Source organism: Kogia breviceps, chromosome 5 (assembly GCF_026419965.1).
Source record: "Kogia breviceps isolate mKogBre1 chromosome 5, mKogBre1 haplotype 1, whole genome shotgun sequence".
In the NCBI taxonomy this organism is placed as follows: domain Eukaryota; kingdom Metazoa; phylum Chordata; class Mammalia; order Artiodactyla; family Physeteridae; genus Kogia; species Kogia breviceps.
The window spans coordinates 143,917,815-143,940,217 of NC_081314.1; the positions used below are offsets into that span (position 1 = coordinate 143,917,815).

The 22,403-nt window shown below is 39.8% G+C and overlaps 1 protein-coding gene across 3 annotated transcripts in view; it reads left to right on the forward strand.

Moving 5' to 3' along the window:
• SH3BGR (SH3 domain binding glutamate rich protein) overlaps positions 1–22,403 on the forward strand; it is a 63,892-nt gene that overhangs the window by 7,923 nt on the left and 33,566 nt on the right. For 2 of the 3 annotated variants that reach the window (XM_059065292.2, XM_067035131.1), the window contains exons 2-3: positions 7–192; positions 14,825–14,905. In XM_059065292.2, the coding sequence (XP_058921275.1) occupies positions 7–192; positions 14,825–14,905 (267 nt within the window). The remainder of the gene's footprint in view (positions 1–6; positions 193–14,824; positions 14,906–22,403) is intronic. The other variant, XM_067035132.1, reaches the window with a different exon arrangement.

Below are 22,403 nucleotides of genomic sequence, written 5' to 3' on the forward strand. Positions count from 1 at the left end.
GACCAGATTAGGAAGAAACAGCAAGAAGTAGTAGGCTTTTTGGAAGCTAATAAAATCGATTTTAAGGAGTTCGATATTGCTGGAGATGAAGGCAATCGGAGGTGGATGAGAGAGAACGTCCCTGGAGAGAAGAAACCTCAAAATGGGATTCCTCTGCCCCCGCAGATATTCAACGAAGAGCAGTACTGTGGGGTGAGATTTGGTTTTTCTGGAAAAGTCTTCTGCGTGTGTGTCTATCAGAAGTCATTTAAAGCAGATCAATTTCGAGGCAGCGTTTGAATTTTTTGACATTTTTCAGGTCATGATCTATTTCTACCATTCAGTACCTGGATGGTAGATCCATGGCGAAGGATCAATAGTTAAGACTTACAAAATGATGGAAACAATAAAATAATGATTCAGAAGTTCTTGGGATTCTTTTAGGTTCCTTATTTTGTTTTGAAGAACTGAGGCCACTTGTTCGAGCAAAATACACATTTAGTTGGAAAGATATTCTGGTCAACCTCGCAGGGTACACATACATGCTCCCACAGGGACACTGGGTATGTTTTCAATTTTGTAAAGAATAATTTGCAAAAGTAGAGATTGGTGTAAATGTACCTGAACAGTTTAAAAACTGTTCTGGACACCCTTCCTCCTTGTGAGGACACAGCAAGAAGGTGGCCATTTATGAACCAAGAAGTGGGCTCACCAGACACTGAATCTGCTGGTGTCTTGATCTTGGACTTCCAGAACTGTGAGAAATAAATAGCTGTTGTTCCTAAACCACCCAAACACAAAAAACAAAATCTGTTCTGGACATTTCATTACAATAACAATTTTATTTTACACATTTAGTGTAGTCCATTTTACCATAAAATCACTTTTTCCTCAGAGTTTATAGATTCTGCTTAGTAAATCAAATTGTTGAAAGGAAACATTTAAAAACTCAAAGGGCTTTGGAGCATGAGAACTGGAGTTATCTTAGGGGTCCTCTACGACTTCTAGGCCGTTTTTCAGAAGCAGCAATCAGGTTTCTGGAAGACAGAGGGACTCAGTTGCCCAGAGCGAACTACTTCTTTTTTCAAAAAATTAATTAATTAATTTTTGGCTGCATTGGGTCTTCGTTGCCATGTGTGGGCTTTCTCTAGTTGCGGTGAGCGAGGGATACTCTTTGTTGCGGTGCGTGGGCTTCTCATTGCGGCGGCTTCTCTTGTTGCGGAGCACGGGCTCTAGGTGCGCAGGCTTCAGTAGTTGTGGCTCATGGGCTCTAGAGGGCAGGCTCAGTAGTTGTGGTGCACTGGCTTAGTTGTTCCGTGGCATGTGGGATCTTCCTGGACCACGGCTCAAACACGTGTCCCCTGCATTGGCAGGTGGATTCTTAACCACTTGTGCCACCAGGGAAGTCCCAGAGTTGACTACTTCTGAAGGCTGGAGCCTGGTGTAGGAATCTTCACTCACCTCTTCTCTTCTTGCTGCACAAAACTGTTGGCCCTTTAGCTTAGCTTCTCTGTACTGTTACGTTTCTCACACAAAGCAGGTGTCATCAAACTATAGCCAGAGGGCCAAGGCCTGCAGCTGCCTGTTTTGGTAAAGTTTTATTGGACACATCTGCACTAATTCACTTACCTAGTGCCTATAGCTAATTTTGCACGATGGCAGAGTTGAGCAGTTGCAACAGAGACCATATGACCCACAAAGCCAGAAATATTTATGATCTGCCCATTTACAGAAACGCTTTCGGGCCTTTTATATGAATCATGAATTGTTTCATTGTTGGGGGTTTGCATTCGTTTCCTAGGGCTGATGTAACAAAACACCACAAGCCTGGTGGTTCTTATGGACTGTGTGTTTGTGTCCCTCCCAAATTCATATGTGGAAGTCCTAATGCCCAATGTGATGGTGTTTGGAGATGGGGCCTTTGGGAGGTGATTAGGGTTAGACAGGTGCTGAGGGTGGGGTCCCCATGATGGGATTAGTGCCCTTACAGGAAGAGGAAGAGAGAGAGAACAGTTTCTCTTCACCATGTGAACAAACAGCCAGAGGCAACTGTCTGTAAGCCAGGAAGAGAGCAGAACCCAACTATGCTGCAGCCAGGATGCATTTCTGTTATTTCAGCCACCCAGCCTATGGTATTTTGTTATGGCAGCCCGAGATATTACAGTATCTTAAAGTAACAGAAATTTATTCTCTCACAGTTCTGGAGACCCAAGTTTGAAATCAAGCTGTCAATAGTGCTGGTTTCTTCTGGAGGCTCTGAGAGAAAATCTGTTCCCCGCCTTTCTCCTGGCTCCTGGTGGCTGACAACAATCTTTGGCATCCCTTGGCTTGTTGACACATTATGCCCATCTCTGCCTCCATCTTTACATGGTCTTCTTGCAGGTCTCTTTGTATCTTCACATGGCCTTCTTTTTAAAAAATTATTTATTTATTTATTTGTTTATTTATTTATGGCTGTGTTGGGTCTTTGTTGCTGTGCATGGGCTTTCTCAAGTTGCAGCGAGTGGGAGCTGTTCTTCGTGGCAGGGCGTGGGCTTCTCATTGTGGTGGCTTCTCTTCTTGCAGAGCACAGGCTCTAGGTGTGCAGGTTTCAGTAGTTGTGGCTCACAGGCTCTAGAGCACAGGCTCAGTAGTTGTGGCACAGGGGCTTAGTTGCTCTGTGGTATGTGGGATCTTCCCGGACCAGGGCTCAAACCCGTGTCCCCTGCACTGGCAGGTGGATTCTTAACCACTGCACCATCAGGGAAGTCCCCACATGGCCTTCTTATAAAGACAAAAATTCATTGGAATAGGGTCCATCCTAGTCCAACATGGCCTCATCATAACTAACTACATCTGTAAATATCTTTATCTCCAGATGAGGTCACTTTCTGAGGTCCTGGATGGACATGGCTTCATAGGGGACAGTACAGGCTGTGCGAATTTACAAGGCTGTTTTAGGATTCCTCAGAGGCTTAGCTCAAAGTCCTGTGGATGTGGGAGTGTCTTCAAACAGTCTTAACGTGGCAAGCAGTTATTTAGTGGAACATATGGTCCAGTCCAGCTCTCCTGGGATTGAAGCTGGGGCTTCCCAGAGTATAGAGAGCACTTGCTCTGTGAGGAAGAGTCCCTCCCCTGCACCCCACATTCCTCTCCCCACCCCCTTCAGACCTCCTGGCCTCGGGACATCCCTCAACCCTGAGCTGAATTTTTTTTTAAATTTGACCTTATGTTTATTTATTTATTTGCTTGCTTATTTATTTATTTATATTTTTGGCTGTGTTGGGTCCCTGTTGCTGTGCGCGGGCTTTCTCTAGTTGCAGTGAGCGGGGGCCACTCTTGGTTGCGGTGTGCGGGCTTCTCATTGCGGTGGCTTCTCTTGTTGTGGGGCGCAGGTTCTAGGCACGGGGGCTTCAGTAGTTGTGGCACACAGACTTCAGTAGTTGTGGCTCGTGAGCTCTAGAGTGCAGGCTCGGTAGTTGTGGCTCATGGGCTTAGTTGCTCTGCAGCATGTGGGATCTTCTCGGACCAGGGCTCAAACCTGCATTGGCAGGAGGATTCTTAACAACTGCGCCACCAGGGAAGTCCCTGAGCTGAATTTTTAAGAATTGCAACTCTTCTTGGATAAAGAAAGGGAGAATAAGTTTTTTTTTGGGGGGGGTAGTGGTGATGAATAATTTTTATTTTTCATAACATTTTTTTAACAATTGAAAAATTAATAGATGTGCACATGGAAAACTTAAAATGGTTCCAAAGTTGCCTGCAGTGAAGATTCTTCTCCCTCCCATTTCAGGCCCCTCTAGTTCCTTCCTCTCCGGTGGGCCAGCTTCATGGATCTGCCATCTGGGAAGTCACACCAGACCCTGCTCAAGAGAGCCCTCAGCTTGGTTAATGCTCTACTGGTCCTGTCTTGAAATTCATAATGATTTTTGAACAAGGGAAGCCCTGTTTTTATTTTGCACTGGGGCCTGCAAATTATGTAGCCGGTCCTGCTCTGACCAGCCAATGCTGGCAATTTCTCGTTTGGCCTTCCAGGAATTTTCTATGTGCGTTAACAATTGCATATCACTTCAAAATGGGGGTGTACTCTGTACACTTTGTTCTTTTCACTTAATAACCATATCTCAGAGATCATTGCATAGCTGCACATACCCTTTCTGTAAAAACAGTTTCATTTTATGTTGGAGTCTAGTTGATTAACAATGTTGTGTTAGTTTCAGGTGTACAGCAAAGTGATTCAGTTATACATATACATGTATCTATTCTTTTTCAAATTCTTTTCCCATTTAGGTTACTACAGAATACTGAGCAGAGTTCCCTGTGCTAGACAGTAGGTCCCTGTTGGTTATCCGTTGTTTTTATTAAAAAATTAATTAATTAATTAATGTTTTGGCTATGTTGGGTCTTCGTTGCTGAGCGGAATTTCTCTAGTTGCGGCGAGCGGGGGCTACTCTTCGTTGTGGTGCGTGGGCTTCTCATTGCGGTGGCTTCTCTTGTTGTGGAGCATGGGCTCTAGGCGTGTGGGCTTCAGTAGTTGTGGCACGTGGGCTTCAGTAGTTGTGGCTCATGGGCTCTAGAGTGCAGGCGCAGTAGTTGTGGTGCACTGGCTTAGTTGCTCCGCCACATGTGGGATCTTCCCGGACCAGGGCCCAAACCCATGTCCCCTGCATTGACAGGTGGATTCTTAAGCATTGAGCCACCAGGGAAGTCCGTTATCCGTTTTAAATACAGCAGTGTGTACATGTCAACCCCAAACTCCCAATCTATCCCTCTCCCCTACCCTTCCCCCCTGGTAACCATAAGTTCATTCTCTAGGGCTGTGAGTTTGTTTCTATTTTGTAAATAAGTTCATTTGTATCAGTTTTTAAGATTCCACATGTAAGTGATAGCATATGATATTTGTCTTTCTCTGTCTGACTGACTTCACTTGGTATGATAATCTCTAGGTCTATCCATGTTGCTGCAAATGGCACTATTTCATTTTTTTTCTTATTAAAAAAAAAAAAAATCTCTCCCTCCCTGTCCCCTTTGGTAACCATAAGTTCGTTTTCTATGGCTGTGAGTCTATTTATGTTATTATAAATAAGTTCATTTGTATCATTTTTAATTTTTAAATTTTATTATTTATTGATTGATCGATTCAGTATTTGTCATTTTCCAAATGGCATTATTTCATTCTTTTTAATGACTGAGTAATATTCCATTGTATGTATGTACCACATCTTCTTTATCTATTCATCTGTCAATGGACATTTAGGTTGCTTCCATGTCTTGGCTACTGTAAACTGTGCTGCAATGAACATTGGGGTGCATGTATCTTTTCAAGCCATGCGTTTCTCCAGATATATGCCCAGGAGTGGGATTGCTGGATCATATACTGTTTATTTTAATGGCTGCAAAACACTCCATTGGATGTGACATAATTTACTGGCACAGTTCCTCTAATGGGGAACATTCAGGTTGCTTCCAGTCTTTCTCAGCTACACACGATGCTGCAGGAAACCTCTTTATGGGTACAGTGCTTTGTATTCAGTCTGAGTATATGTGTAGGATAAATTCCTAGAAGGTGTGCTGAGTTACAGCATGTACACTTCTCACCCTTCAATAGATATTAAACCTGGACTATAGTTGCACCAATTTACATTTTCAAACGTAATTTGACTGTGGCTGTTTCCCTGTGACTTTGACAACACTCTATATGCACACTTTTGGATCTTCGCCAATCTGTTAAGTGAAAAACGTGTTCTCATTGCTTTGACTTGGATTTCTGTCTTAGTGAGTGAGGCTGAACATCTTTTTCTCTGTTTATAAGCTCTCTGTGTTTTTTTCTATGACTTACTATTTTTCTATTTGGTTCCACGTAACGTTTACTTGTTTGTAAGAGCCTTTACTTTTGAAGGAAAGTAGCCCTGTCACTACCATGTTGCAAATATTTTCCCATGTTTATTTGTCTTTGGACTTTTTTAAGTGATTTTTTTGGAATGCAGGACTTAAATTTTTTGTGTGCAGACAGATCTATTAATCTTTTTTTAAAAAATGGTTCCTGTCTTGTTTAGAAAATTGTTCTGCACTCTAAAATCATCAAAGGAATCATCTCATGTTTTCTTCTAGTACTTTCCCAGTGAAAGTAGGATTTAAAACCTCTTACTTTTGCTTATTTTAGCTGTCCTTTTCAATCAAGTCTAGTTACGGTAGAAACAATATTGAAGCATTTTCTTTCAACCTATGTTAACTTCCAGGGTAAAAGTTCTGCAGTTATTTTCTGCTATAAAAATAAAACCTCAAAGGCATTTTTTATTCTGTTTTGCTGTGATCTAGCAATGCTTTTCATTTTAATTGTGGAAGAAGAAGAAAAGAATTCCCAAGTAAGAAAAAAGGCTTCTATTTTTAAGATGTATTTTCCTATTACAAGTATGGCTCTAATGAGATAAGCATACAAATTATTTTATGTTTAACTGTTTTTAATTCTTTTCAGTTCTGCCTTCAGAGAGGTATTAGAAGTTTTTCTTACTAGCAACTTTGCTAAATTTGCTTTTCTGCAGTCTGTGGATCTTCGTAACAAAAGTTCATTAATGAGGCAAAGGACTTTGTTTTCAGAAAGTAGGTAAAAATGACTATTTGTATTGTAGGTTCTGATTTTGAAAGGAGACTCAAAGGTTATGAAGGATATGTCAGGTTTAAAATGGCATAAGTCTACTCAATATTCTGTAATAACCTGTATGGGAAAAGAATCTGAAAAAGAACAGCTCTATGTGTATGTATAACTGAATCACTTTGCTGCACAGGGACCTCAAGGACAAGCAGTGGCTTTCTCTGCACCAGGGCAGTGAGAGGGCTGGGTGTCACAGGTAGCTCTGAGTACCATCATGTCCCTGCCAGCCTGAACCCCTGCCGCTCTGGGCAGAATAGATGAAGATGTGATCGTGAGGGCATATGGCGGACAGCTGTTGGCTACAGAAAGGGGACACCACCGGGAAGCCAGCACAGTGGAGGCCCGGTCACCCACCTGGCAGAAAAACACTAACAGGAAGTAGCCAATTTGTCTGTTGATGCCAAGTCGGAGCCTGTGCATTTTCGCCTAGGTGAGGGCTGGGGTCTCTGCCTGGGCCTGGACGCAGCAGCCAAAGGGGACCTTGACCATTCAGCAGAGAGGCAAGTATCTGTGGGGACTCAGGACTTCAAGAGAGGACAGGGTGCCTGCCCAATTAGGGCAGGGGGAGGACATTCTCAACACACTGATGTTACTGAACAGGCTATTTTATTTTATTTTTTAATTAAGATTTCTTTTTCAGTACGATCACAATTTTATTATATCTTATATATAACTTTGACAGTACATATACCAACACGTTAATAAAAGTTCCTTTTTGTTTTGCCATCATGGGCAATTTTTCCTTGCCTTCAAAAAAATTTATTGAAGTGTAATTTATTTACAATGTTGTGTTAATTTCTGCTATACAGCAAAGTGACTCAGTTATACATATATATTCTTTTCCATTATAGTTTATCACAGGATATTGAATCTAGTTCCCTGTGCTCTACAGTAGGCCCTCGTTGTTTATCCATCCTCTATATAATCGTTTGCATCTGCTAATCCCAACCTCCCAGTCCTTCCCTCCCAACCCCCTCCCCCTTGGCAAACACAAGTCTTGAACAAGCTATTTTATGTTATTAAAATTTTATTATGAAATGTGCCATAGATGATAAAAAATATGTAGTTTAAAGAGGGAAAATAAAAATGAACAACCACGTGCACACCATCGGTTTGAGTAGCGTGATAGCTCCAGAAATTTAAAAGCACACTGCGTGCTTCTCCGATTGTGTCCAGCTCCCTTTGCACAAGAGGGAGCCAGGGTACTGAATTTTGTGTTTACCGTTCCTTTCCTTTTCTCCCATCTCCCATGTATACACACCCAAGGAATACATTGTTTTGTTTTGCCTATTTTTGAGCTTTATATAAATGAACTCATACTATCTGTATTTTTTGAGTTGCTTCTTTCACCAACATATTTCAAAGATACAACCATGTTGATTGGTGTTGTTCCTAGTTTATTCATTTTCATTGCTTCAGAGTGGACACTGGTGTGTGTCTTAGTCCGTCCGAGCTGCTGTAACAAAATGCCACAGATGTAGTGGCTTATGAGCAAGAGAAATTTATTTCTCATAGTTCTGGAGGCTGGGAAGTCCAAGATCAAGGTGTCAGCGTGGTTGAGTTCTGATAAGGGCCCCCTGTTTCACAGCTGGTGCCTTCTTGCTTTGTCCTCACGTGATGGAAGGGGTGAGGGAGCTCTTGGGGGGGGGTCTCCTCATAAAGGGCACTAATTCCGTTCATGAGGGCTCCACCTTCATGACCTAGGTCATCACTCTCAGTATGTTTAGCTCTAACAGACAATACAAAGAGTCTTTTAAAGCTGAGCTGAGGGATGGTCACACTTTGAAACTAATGATGGCAGTGATTCCAGGAGAGGGAAGACAGCTTTGTGGATGTTTGAAGCACTGGTGAGATCACCCCCACATTTCCAGTCACTCTAAGAAGGTTTTGGTTGTTGTTTTGATCTGACCTTCCCTCTAGGTACTAGGAGTCAGGACTGGGGTCAAGTGGAGTAGAACCTTTGCGAGTTGCACATTTTTACCACTTTTTTTTTTTGGTAAAATATATTTTTCAATTTTATGAAAAATGATGGTGACAGTGGCTGACAATTTAAAAATATTTTCTCTTTAACAAAATAATCCATCAACTCTATTTCAACCCCTCTCCCATTTAAAAAATGTTTTAAACCATCTGCTCTGGGTCCCTGTGGCAGCTCAGGGGAGGCCCCACAGGAGGTATCCTTTAACTGTGGCCGTTAGTAAAGACATTGCTTAGCTCTTCATGTTTGTGTGTCTTCTTCTGTATATATTTAGAACATTTTTCAATTGAGTTTTTGCCTTTTCCTTATGATGGAAAAAGGACAAGCATAATATATATAATATATATGTATATATATATATATATATATATACACATAATTAAGAAGAGCATAAAAAATGTGAAGTCTCTCCAAAAGAATCTAACAAGAGATGTCTGGAGAAAATTTAAATGTTATGGAAGACTTAAATAAATGATGCTATAGAACATATCCTTGGGTTGACCATCTCTATAAAAAGGTAGTATCTTAAAGATCCTAATTCTTCCCCAAATGATCTATAGATCCAATCTTTTTCAATCAAAATCCCAGAAAGAATTTTTGTAGAACTAAGCAAGATAATTTACCTAAAATGAAAAAGGAAATGTCTAAGAATAACAAGAAGAAGCAGAAAATAAGCAAGTCTCATTATAAAGCTGTGATCATGAAGACAGTGTGGTATTGAAGGATAAATAGACAGGTAGACCTAATGTCCAAAAATAGAGCCCCACACAATACGCAACTGCTTATGACAGTGCTGGTATGGCAGATAGATGGGGAAAGAATGGACTTTTTAATAAATGTGGATGAAACAATTGGATGAAATAACTGGTGATTAAAAAAAATTAAAATAATTATTAAAAATTTTACCCTTATTTATTTTTTAAAAATTGAGATGTAATTGACACATAACATTATATTAGTTTTAGGTGTGCAACACAATGATTTGATATATGTATATACTGCAAAATGATTACCACAATAAGTTTCATTAACATCTATCACTTCATGTAGTTACCATTTTTTCTTTGTGATGAGAACTTATACGATCTAGTGTCTTAGCAACTTTCAATTTTGTTTTTCCATTTTTTGGTCTTATTGATTCTTACTGATCTCTATCTATATACATCTCTATCTATATATAATTTTTTTCCTATTTGCTAAATCTCTGCTCATCTTTATTTTTTCCTTCCATACTCTTTGGTTTATTTTTTCCCCCAACTTTAATGCTTGACTCACTACTTTTAAAGCTTTTTTTTCCCTAATATAGATATTTAAGGCTATAAATTGCCATCTGAGTACTTCTTTAGCTCATTCCATGTATTTTGATATGCAATATTTTCATTGTTGTTTCTAAAACATTTGTAGTCCATAATATGATTTCTTTTTTGACCCATGCATTGAGATTTGGATATATTTGGAGTTACTTCTATTATTTTGTTATGTACTTTTTATTTTTCCAACTTTTGCAGTTTCTTTTTTCATCTTTTCTTGACTTTATTTTGACTAAAGTCTTTTTTTCTAATTACATTTCTCTGTTTACTTAATATAAGCTATCTGTTCTCTTAGTGGTTACTTTAGTTATTTTAACAACCATACTTAATTTAAATTAGGTAAGATTGTATCTTTGCTTTAACCCTAATCACCCTTTCCCTATTTACGTGTGTTCGGTTATTATAGTATTTTAATTTGTTGGCCATTATACCACCTCACAACATTTCTACTTGTTGTTTTTATAGTCAAGGTTTGTTTAGATTTACCTACATATTTATTAATATCTTTGCTCATTATTTCTTCTTGCATCTTAGATAATCCACGTGGAATCATTTTCCTTCTGCCTAAATGCATCCTATAAGAGTTTAAGTGAGGGTCTGTTGGTGGTAAATCCTCTAAATTTTTTTTTGTTTAAAAAAGACATTTTTCCAGACAAGTGTCTTTATTTCACTCATGTATGAAAAATAGTTTCACTAAGTCTAGAATTCTGAGTCGAGGGTTATTTTTTTTTGTAAGCATGTTGAAATTATTTTACTTTCTTCTGACTTCTGCATTGCTATTGAGAAGCTAGTTGTCAATCTAATGCCATACTTTGCAGGGGAAACGTTTTCCTTTTCCCCTCCCTTCTACCCCTCCCTCCATGGGCTGCACTATAATCTTTCTCTAGGATGTGTCTAGATTTAGAGGTGGTTTTTTTTTTTTTTTTTGCCACATGACAGTGAAAGCGCCAAGTCCTAACCACTGCACCACCAGGGAATTCCCTAGAGTTCTTCTTATTTATCCAGTTTAGGATTATTTTTGGGCTTCCTGAGTCTAAGGATTGGTATCTTCAGCAAGTCTAGAAGATTATTAGCCATATATGTTTGAGTATGGCTTTCCCCCCATTGTCTCTGTTAGCTTCTCCTATAAGATGTGTGTTAGACCTTCTCATTCTGTCTTCCTATAATAATATTTTTTCCATATTTTTCATCCTTTTTCCCCCCTCTCCAGATAATGTCTTTGGTTGAATCTCCCAGTAAGCTAAATTGTTTTCTTCTGATGTGGTCTAATTAGCTATTTAATCCACATTTTCATTGTTAGGAGGACTTTTTGGTTCTTTCCAAATTTGCTTAATTGTTCTTTCTAGTTTATTTCTTGTGTTTTCAAGCTTTTCTTTCATTTCTTTATGTATATTAAATATAGATATTTGATATTTTCTGCCTGATAATTCCAGTGTCTGATTCTGCTTTCCATTATTTCTGCTGGCTTTCACTCATGGTATATTTTTATTTCCTTATTTATTTTGTGATTTTTGACTGTGAATTGCTCATTTAAAAAAATGCTATTTGCAGATACTCTTTGAGCCTGGAATTTGTTTCTGCTAGTTTCCTGGGAGCTCTATAAAAGTTAGAACCTTTTTTTTTTTTTTTTTTTTTTTTTTTTTTGTGGTACACGGGCCTCTCACTGCTGTGGCCTCTCCTGTCGCGGAGCACAGGATCCGGACGCGCAGTCCCAGCAGCCACAGCCCACAGGCCCAGCCGCTCCACGGCATGCGGGATCCTCCTGGACTGGGGCACAAACCCACGTCCCCTGCATTGGCAGGCGGACTCTCAACCACTGCACCACCAGGGAAGCCCTAGAACCCTTTTAACCTGATTTCCTTTGAAGATTTTCTGGACCACACACGTCGTGGGAATTTGGATCAAAAACTCTCATGAATTTTGGCTTGTAGTTATAAATTCTCAGAGAATGTTTTCTCTTTCACTGAGCACCAAAGTTGAATCAGGGAAGTTTTCTTCCATTCTATTTTTCATGGCAAAGTTTCTTCTCATTTATATTTACATTGAGGATAGAGCCCTCAGTGGGGTTCTGGTGTGTGTGTGTCTGTGTATATAAGTATATATGTGCATGTATGTGTGTATCTATGTATATGTGTGTATGCATGTGCATATGTATGTATGTGTATCTATACATCTATGTATATGTTTATATGTGCACATGTATGTATGTATGTATGTATGTGTCTGTGCAAATGTATATCTCTGTGTGTGTATGTATGTGCGTGTGTTTTATAGAACTCCCCACCTTAAGGAGGCCCAGCCTTTATCCACTTCCCTCTTTTCTCTCTGTGGCATCAGAGTGGAAGATAAAGATTTCCTGGTTTTGTAAGAAACTCTCAACATGGATGGTGGCCTTTTTGTGTGCTTATTCTTAGGATTCTTGATCTCACTTGGCTATACTCTTTTTTTTTTTTTTTTCCAGTACCAGCTTAGCAATGCATTTATACGTTTTTTCTTAATCTGGCTTAAAATTTTTTTTTTTCAAGATGGTGTTTTAGGGCATCTAATCTGCCACACTAACGTAACTGGAAGTTGAAAAACCATTTCATACTCATTATTTTCTATATCTATTTGTTAACATCAAATACAAAATATGGACAAACTGTTCTTCAGTCCTCTGAAATTCTGAAGAAGCTGTATGGACTTAAGTTGAAGCAAAACACAATCTGTTCAATTATAAGAAAACTTACTTTGACTTGAAAGCTTCTAGAGTTGACAACTAGAGATCGTCAGATATTTATCTATGGAATTTTAAGAAACTGGCATAAATTTACTTTATTACCTTTTACCTACTTACTAGTGCTATACTACTAATGAATTCTATCATGTAATCTTTAACAACCACCTAATAAGTGTGTGCTCTGGGAATTAGTGAGAATTTCTGATACCAAAGAATCACTTACCATGCTGTATTTCCCTCAACTAAGATTTGAGGCAGTTTACAAAAATACATTCAGTACAAAAGAAGAAAATTAATCACTGAGAGAATCAGGGCTACAGGTAGGAAAATGAATCTTAGTCTAAGATGAACACACGAGAAATACATAACATTTTCTTCCCAATATAGGTGGCCTGTCTTTGGTTTTAAGCTCTTAACACACAAAAGAGGAGGGTAGGCAATAACATGACCATGTTGGTTTGAGTGTCCTGTTCAGTTCAGGCCAGACTAACCCTGTACCTTCTGAGCCTTTTGGCAACACTGTTGAAATTGCATCACAGCCCCAATGACAAAGGTTGGCAGTAAGAAAGTGGCCAGGGAGTATCTTTTATGTTTAATGATAAAAAGTGAAACTCTTCCGACCTATTGACAATTACACTACTGGAGAGTTGGCTTAGGGCTGGACCCACCTGGTGAAGCACTGGCCTGGATGTGATCTGGCGTGGGGGTGGAGTTTCACTGAGCTTCTGGTTTCTGTCTGCTACTAGGTTTCAGATCGCTGTGCAGTTTTTCCCATTTTGGCAAAACAAGCGCCTTTCTAAACCCTCCGTAATCTTGTGGCTCCTGATATCAGAAGGACCTGAGACAGGTCTGGGCCCTTAGAAGCTACTATAATAACAGCAGAGAAACCCTGTGTTGGTTTAATTGTTTTAGTCCTGTGTTGTTTGGACCCTGATTAGGGTCCAAATCCATAGGGTCATATTATAAGGAAACCAGCTAAAGATGTGAAACTTTTAGAGAAGCCTTCCACTATGTATGTTTTTTTAAAAAATAAATTTATTTATTCATTTATTTTTGGCTGCGTTGGGTCTTCGTTGCGGTGCGCGGGCTTCTCATTGCAGCGGCTTCTCTTGTTGTGGAGCACGGGCTCTAGGCGCGCGGGCTTCAGTAGCTGTGGCTCATGGGCTCTAGAGTGCAGGCTCAGGAGTTGTGGCTCACAGACTCTAGAGCACAGGCTCAGTAGTTGTGGCGCACGGGCTTAGTTGCTCCGCGGCATGTGGGATCTTCCCAGACTAGGGCTCGAACCCGTGTCCCCTGCACTGGCAGGTGGATTTCTTTTTTTTTTTTTTGCGGTACGCGGGCTTCTCACTGCTGTGGCCTCTCCCGTTGCGGAGCACAGGCTCCGGACACGCAGGCTCAGCGGCCATGGCTCACGGGCCCAGCCGCTCCGCGGCATTTGGGATCTTCCCAGACCAGGTCACGAACCCGTGTCCCATGCATCGGCAGGCAGATTCTCAACCACTGTGCCACCAGGAAAGCCCTGGCAAGTGGATTCTTAACCACCGCACCACCAGGGAAGCCCTGTTTTTTTTTAAACATCTTTATTGGAGTATAATTGCTTTACAATGGTGTGTTAATTTCTGCTGCAGCTATACATATACATATATCCCCATATCTCCTCCCTCTTGCGTCTCCCTCCCACCTTCCCTATCCCACCCCTCTAGGTGGTCACAGAGCACCAAGTTGATCTCCCTGTGCTATGCGGCTGCTTCCCACTAGCTATCTATTTTACGTTTGGTAGTGTACATATGTCCACGCCACTCTCTCACTTCGTCACAGCTTACCCTTCCCCCTCCCTGTGTCCTCAAGTCCATTCTCAACGTCTGCATCTTTATTCCTGTCCTGCCCCTAGGTTCTTCCTCAGTATGTATGTTTGTGTGTTGTTAGCAATTCCTGAGCAGGAACAATTTGTGTGTGTGTGTGTGTGGTGTGTGTGTGTGTGTTCTCACTGTACTGTAATAGGCACAATGAAGGTGTGTAAAAACAAATGTAAAATTCTTGGTTCAATTTCCTAAATTTGGGCTTGATCATTTTGGCAAAGCAAATGGGGATAACATTTTGTGTTAGCTCCTCACTTAATAACTAATAAATAAAAAATATTAACTTAGGTCAATATACTGGCTCACAAGTGTGCACTGGGTTTAATCATTCTTTTTCTTTCCTTCAAGGATTTTGACTCTTTCTTCTCTGCAAAAGAAGAGAATATTATTTATTCCTTCCTTGGCTTGGCTCCTCCTCCAGGATCAAAGGTAAGCTTGAACACCCCCTTGGGGTCCAATGCAGGTCATAAGAAGTGAGAATAAAATCAGCACCAACACTGTTTAATAAGTGATGATCTTTAAATTAACATGATTTTAATACACTTATTATTCTAATGAAGTCTTATGCATAGAGATAATGCATGGTTTCTACTACAGCGTGTTTCAAAACTATGCTTTTATTATTTTTGCTCTGTTTACACCTATAGTAAGCTTTAGATACCTAAGAAATATCATTGCATTCAAATCTTAAGTGCGTTAATTAATAAATATGTAAAAGTATAAATTCTCAGGTTGTATCTATGAAATTATTTTGTTATGAATTTCTCATGACAGCTTATGTTAGTTAATTTTATAATGATATGTACTCCTATATTAATTATTTCTATTGAAAATGAATTGAATTTTGCTTTTTTTGTCTGATGAGGAGGGAAAAAGTAAGATCTAGACTCAAGAACAAGATAAATTTCATCAGGTTTCTTTTCCCCTCTGGTGTTGTTTCATCTTTGATCATGTATATCAGTTAAATAAAGAATTATGCTAATAAAGCAAATAGCATGAATTTGAATGTCTGGTGGAGATCACCTGGTTTTGTTCCTTACCTTCACTGCGTTCCTCACCTCTACCAAGCATCTCATACATGACTCTCCATAGATACAAGACAAGCACACATTTGTCTAATTCATTTATTTCTTAACTAATCTGTTTGTACCCAGCTTCATTTCAAAAGAGATTTGTGATGACTGAGTCCCAATGACTTCTCACCATAGGAGACACAACTAAAAATCCTACCTTACAGAGGTGGGTGTGTCTCAGAGGCATGTGGATGTGCTGTCTTCCATGTGTCCTCATTCTTCAGGTAATGACACCTGAGGTCTCTCAGTGCTTAGGTTAACACATGCAGGTGTAACACGAATTCCTTCTCCAAATAGTAACATGTAGATTTTACAGTTGGTTAATGTTCTATAAGGGAATAATGGTTCTATACAGGGAAATAAAGGTATTTCCATTTTAATGAAATACTTTTTTGGCTTTGGTCAACTTAAACGCAACATATCTCATACACGTTATTAACCGTTTTAAAAAGTGCTAAAAGCTATTACATGCAATTTGATCTTTTTTATTTGGTATAGGAGTTTGTTAACTGGGTCACGTTAGTTTAGCTATTATGTTTAAGAGATGGTACCTTAGTGTTAAGGTATGTTTCTTGGTGGGGACACTCAGGTCACTTGGGTCGTGAAGAAGGAAAGGAAGGGTGGAGGGAAGAGTGTTTCAGGCAAAGGTAAGAGAAAATGCAAAGGCCCTGAGCCAGGAAAGGGCTTGGAGATTCCTAAGACCTGCCATCACTGCCCTGAGTCCTGAGTTGCCGGAGTGCAGAGGGAAGGGGCACCGTGGGAGGTGGGAACAGCAGTGTCCTGGAGTCTATCTTAGGGGCCGTTGAGACATTGTAAGGGTTTTAAGCAGAGGAGTGATTTTATTTCCTTGTCTAGAACTCTTTTTGGCTACAATGGGATGAATGGATTGAAGTGGTACAAATTACTGTAGTAAAACGGATGAGATGTCAGGCTGGCGTGAACTAGGGTGGTGGGGGTAGAACAGTACAGAAGTGGATGATTTTAGTACCTGTTGTGGAGGAAGAATTGGTAAGAATTGCTGATGGATTGAACCAGCAATGAGAGGGTTTAACCACCTTGATTTTAGGACCATCAGATTCTATTTTACAATTTGGTTTCTGGTTCTGTTGTGCTCTGAAGAGGGACTGTACTGTGATGAGTTTTTATCTTAAGTGCATCTTTGTACCCAATGCGTATCTTCATTTCTCATGAGAAGGCTGTTTTTTGAATATTAAAATTTAATTTATTTTTATTTATTTATTTATTTATTTTTTGTGGTACGCGGGCCTCTCACTGTTGTGTCCTTTCCCATTGCGGAGCACAGGCTCCGGACGCGCAGGCTCAGCGGCCACGGCTCACGGGCCCAGCCGCTCCGCGGCACGTGGGATCCTCCCGGACCGGGGCACGAACCCGTGTCCCCTGCATCGGCAGGCGGACTCTCAACCACTGAGCCCCCAGGGAAGCCCCTAAAATTTAATTTTTATCCAATTAATATGTGTATAATTTTGAAAAGGTCAAGTAGTGCTACAAGGGTTATTACAGAAAATGGTAGGTCCTGCCTTCATCCCTCGTGGACGACTTCTCTTTGGCAGTGTGCTACGGTGCAGAGTTCCAGGCCAGATATCACTTCTGCTCAGGACTGGAAAGCTGCATGTCCATATTCTTAGTAGTTTCCAGGGCTGTTGTTGAGAAACCTGGTGCCAGTCTGTCTACTGAGCCTGTATTTGTGTCTGTTTTTGTTTTTCTCATTCCTGGGAGACTTTAGCTTCCTCTCTTTTGCTTTGAAGTTGTATGATGAGGTGCTTGGAATGGTCTTTTCTTCCTTGTTTGTGCTGGGCACTTGCTGGGCCTTTTTTTTAATCTGGAAAGTCATGTCCTTCAGTTCTGGAAGATGTTGGAGGTACTATTTCTGTGGTCATTCTTCCCATTAGTTTCCATTTTCTTTTCTTTGCTCTTTTTGAAATTCCTCTTATTTGACTGCTGGGCCTCCTGGACTAATCATACAATATTTTGTTCTTTGCTTCTGGTTCTTTCACTTAGCATAATGCTGTCAAGGCTCGTCTATGTAGTGGTATGTGTCAGTACTTCTTTTCTTTTTATGGCAGAATGATATTCCATTGTATGAATAGACCACATTTTATTTATTGATTCATCAGTTGATGGACATTTGGGTTGTTTCCACTTTGGGACTATTATGAATAATGCTGTTATGACCATTGGTATCTTTTGTTTAATTTTATCTTAAGTATTAGTATTGTATTATAGGCTGCTGTGCAAAAGAATCACTTGGACAGTTTTTAAAAAATTAAGATGCTTGAGTTCTGCTTCAGACCTACTGACCCTGAATTATAAGGGGAGATGGTCAGGGATCTTCATTTTAAAAAAGTTCTTAGGTTGATTCTGATTCACACTCCTGTTTAACAACCACTGAGTTAAGGACTCATTTAGCAAATATTCATAGATATGCCTCACCAAAGTGAAGGTGATATCATATTTGCTTTAGTTAAAGAACTCACCCATTACAGAGAAACAATGAGCTCACTTTGTTTCTCTCCCCATCCTTGTTTCCCTCGCTCCTTAGGGGCCACTAACATCATGGGTATTTTAAGACTATATATAAAACTATGCATTCATCTCCACAAGCAGTACACGTATTGTTTTGTATTTTTCATGCTTAATTGCTATCATATTTTATGGAATTTTCTGCAAATTGCTTTTTTCATTACGTTTTGAGACGCAGCCACCCTGACATATGTAATCCTATCTCATCCCTGCTCTGCGTCATCGTATCCCACTAAAAAAATTACCTAATCTCAGAGTTTAGACCTCACCCTGGTTTGTGCTTAGGTTTTGTCCTATTGTGTGAAATTCTTTTTGACTAAGTAGAAGAAAGGGATGGCCATGGAATTATAGAGGTCAGCCTAGAGGGACTTAACCTCCAGTTCAGAGCCTTCTCTTCACAAAGGAGGAACTCGAAGCCCAAGAAGTTTAGGTGATTTTCACAAAGATACTCCACTAATTAGCAGCACAGTCCATGCTAGAACCTTTGGTGCTGTCAGCATTGCTTGGGTTTATAGGTGTTGGTGTGTACTTGGGGCAAAGTCCTTCAAGTATCCTTTGGGAAGACAGACACTTGATGATTTATGGAAGCGATATTATTTGTCACAGTATCGTTTTGTAGCAAACAACATCGTGGAGAAGTGTCAGCAAGGAAATCAATCTTGTTCAAGCTGAAAATAGATACTCTTGACTAGTCTGGAGAAAATGTATGCTTATAAAATGATATTAAGCATTATAAGCAGCATTATTGCTTGTAGAACAGTTTTCTTATCTTAGGCAGGCTGTACCAGGCCAAGTGCCAGGCCAGTTTTCCCAAGAGAGCTTTGTAAGTAAGCATTGCCTCCATAAAATCAACCTCAGTTCTTCACAAGCATCCGGTCATATCTGATTCAATGAGCATCATTATTTTATTTTATTTTTCTTATTGAAGTATAGTTGATTTACAGTGTGGTGCCAATCTCTGCTGAATAGCAAAGTCACTCAGTTATACACATATAGACATTCTTTTTTTATATTCTTTTCCATTACGGTTTATCCCCAGATATTGGATATAGTTCCCTGTGCTATCCATTCTAAATGTAATAGTTTGCATCTGCTAATCCCAAACTCCCAGGGAAAGAAAAGACAAAAGAGCAAAGAACATAAAATTGTGAAAGGATAGATTCTTCATTAAATGTTATTGGGACAATTGGACAGTAAGATGTAAAAAAATTGAAATCAGACCACCATCTCACACCATACACCAAAATTAACTTAAAATGGATTAGAGACTTGAATGTAAGACCTGAAACCGTGAAACTTCTAGAAGAAAACCTAGGCAGTACACTGTTTGACATTGGTCTAGCAGTATTTTTTTGGATCTTTCTCCTCAGGCAAGGGAAACAAAAGCAAAAATAAACAAACTGAATGACATCAAACTAAAAAGCTTTTGCACAGCAAAGGAAGAGATCAACAAAACAAAAAGTCTACTTCTTCTCCCACCTACTGAATGGGAGAAGATATTTGCAAACAATATATCTGACAAGGGATTAATATACAAAGAACTCATATAATTTGACATCAGAAAAACAAACAACCCAATTAAAAATGGGCAGAGGACCTGAATAGACATTTTTCCAAAGAAGACATACAGATGGCCAACAGTTACATGAAAAGATGCTCAGCATCACTAATCATCAGGGAAATGTGAATCAAAACCCCAAAGAGATATCACCTCACACCTGTCAGTAGGGCTGTCAACAAAAAGACAACAAGTAAAAAGTGTTGAGGAGGATGTGGAGAAAAGGGAACCCTTATACACTGTTGGTGGGAATGTAAGTTGGTGCAGCCACTATGGAAGACAGTATGGAGATTCCTCAAAAAGGAATTCAAATTCTAAAAGATACATGCACCCTGATGTTTATTGTGGCATTATTTACAATAGCCGAGATATGGAAGCAACCTAAGTGCCCATCAATAGATGAATGGATAAAGAAGATGTGATACACACACACACACTCACACATTGGAATACTATTCAGCCATAAAAAGATGAAATCTTGCCATTTGTGACAACGTGGATGGACCTTGAAGGTATTATGAGAAGTGAAATAAATTAGATGGAAAAAGACAAATACTGTATGATTTCACTCAATATGTGCAACGTAAAAAACGAATGAACAAACAAACCAACAAACAAAATAAATGAACAAACAGAACCAAACACGTAGATACAGAGAACAGAGTAGTGGTCACCAGAGGGGATGGGTGAGGGAGAGGGCAATATGGGTAAAGGTGGTCAACTGTATAGTGATGGATGGAAACTAAATTTTTGGTGGTGAGCACGTTGTAGGATATACAGAAGCAGAAATGTAATGTATACACAAAACTTATACAATGTTATAAATCAATGTTACCTCAAAAAAGTTTTTAAAAAGTACTTAGTGATAGGTTAAAAAATTAGGTTGATTCTGTGGCATGCAAAATGAAGTAATAAAGTCACTCCGAAAAAGTTTTAGGCAAAATATAAATGTAATCACTAAGCCTATTTTCCAACACAACAGCAATCATTCTATCTTATTTATAAAAGTGGATGAATAGAGGAAAAATCTTGATACAACAAAATTATCCAGAGAACTATACTGTGAATATACCAAAAGCATATGTACCATGCAATATGCTATGAATGACAAGCATATTCTTACCATATATGGTAGGAATATATCAAGAATATCAAGTAATGAGATTCAGTCAATCTGGAGTAGATCCTGAACCAACTATATATTAGTAAAACTACATGAGTATATGGTGGGAATCTCTAATTGAAAGTTACTGCCCTAGATTATGCTAGATTGAAATTAAAGAAGTAAAGGTATGACCAAGTTAACATTTAAAGCAAATAACTAAAGTTAGGATTGATAACCTATACCACCATTGTCAAATATCATGCAAGGAACCACTAGGATCAATGTCTTCTATACGTTATTTTAGTCAGGGGAGTATTATTAAGACACCAGTGGAAAATATCCAGTTTTATACATGTATATATGTGAATAGATTTTCCTGTACCTGGTAGAGGTACGTACAGTCATCACAATAACAAAGCATCACATTTACAGAACGCTGTCAGGGTGTGACTATTCAGTGTCAGAATCTGAACATCCCAGTGGGGACCGTCGTCACAGCAGCCACCACAGGACGTTCTGACATTTCCCACAGTGACACTGACATTTCTCAAGAGGGTTCCAATCATCTGGTGGGGTCATGGTCGCATCCTCTAGCAGAAGATGGATTCTCTCTTAGGACGCATCCAAGTCTGGTGAAGAAGGTGCAGATAATGTGTCTGGATAATGTAATTTGGGGCCCCAAATGACGTGTGATTAAAAGTTTTGATCCTCAGTTTCTGGTGTGACTAGTGAGCTTCCATTGAAAGCAATTTTGAGTCACGGAAAAAATATTTCAGTAAGTGCAGGGTTTCCCAGTAACCTGAAGGAGGAAGACCAGACTGAGCAGATGATCCAGGTGCCTTCAAAGGAAGGAGCGTGAAAGCAAGAAGGAGAGGGAGGGCTTCCCTGGTGGCGCAGTGGTTGAAAGTCTGCCTGCCGATGCAGGGGACACGGGTTCGTGCCCCGGTCCGGGAAGATCCCACGTGCCGCGGAGCGGCTGGGCCCGTGAGCCGTGGCCGCTGAGCCTGCGCGTCCGGAGCCTGTGCTCCGCAACGGGAGAGGCCACAATGGTGAGAGGCCCGCGTACCGAAAAAAAAAAAAAAAAAAAAAAAAAAGAAGGAGAGGGAGACAGAAACATTTAATGAGGACTGTAAAAGACATGAATTTGGAGCAGAAACAGACATTCTGAAATTTCCTAATTTGAAACTGCAAAAGATGAGCAGCGGAGAGAGTGGATATGCCGTTGAGACCCACGTGTGGTTCAAGATCAACAGGAGGAAATACCTCCAACACAAAACAAAATGCAAAGAAATTAGAAATCATTTGGGAAAGCCAGAGCCTGGAAGTCAGCCCCAGGAGACCTGGGACCTGAACAAGAGTAGTTCCAGAAAGAGCGAAGATTATCATACTGGTGAAGTTAAGTAAGACAGAGAAAGACAAATGTCGTATGCTATCGCTTATATGTGGAATCTAAAAAAGTGATACAGTTAAACTTATTTACAAAACAGAAAGAGACTCAGACCTAGAGAATGAACTTATGGTTACTGGGGAGAATGGTCGGGGGAGGGATAGATTGGGAGTTTGAGATTGCCATGTACACACTACTATATTTAAAATGGATAACTGTCCATCAACAGAGGATTGGATAAAGAAGATGTGGCACATATATAC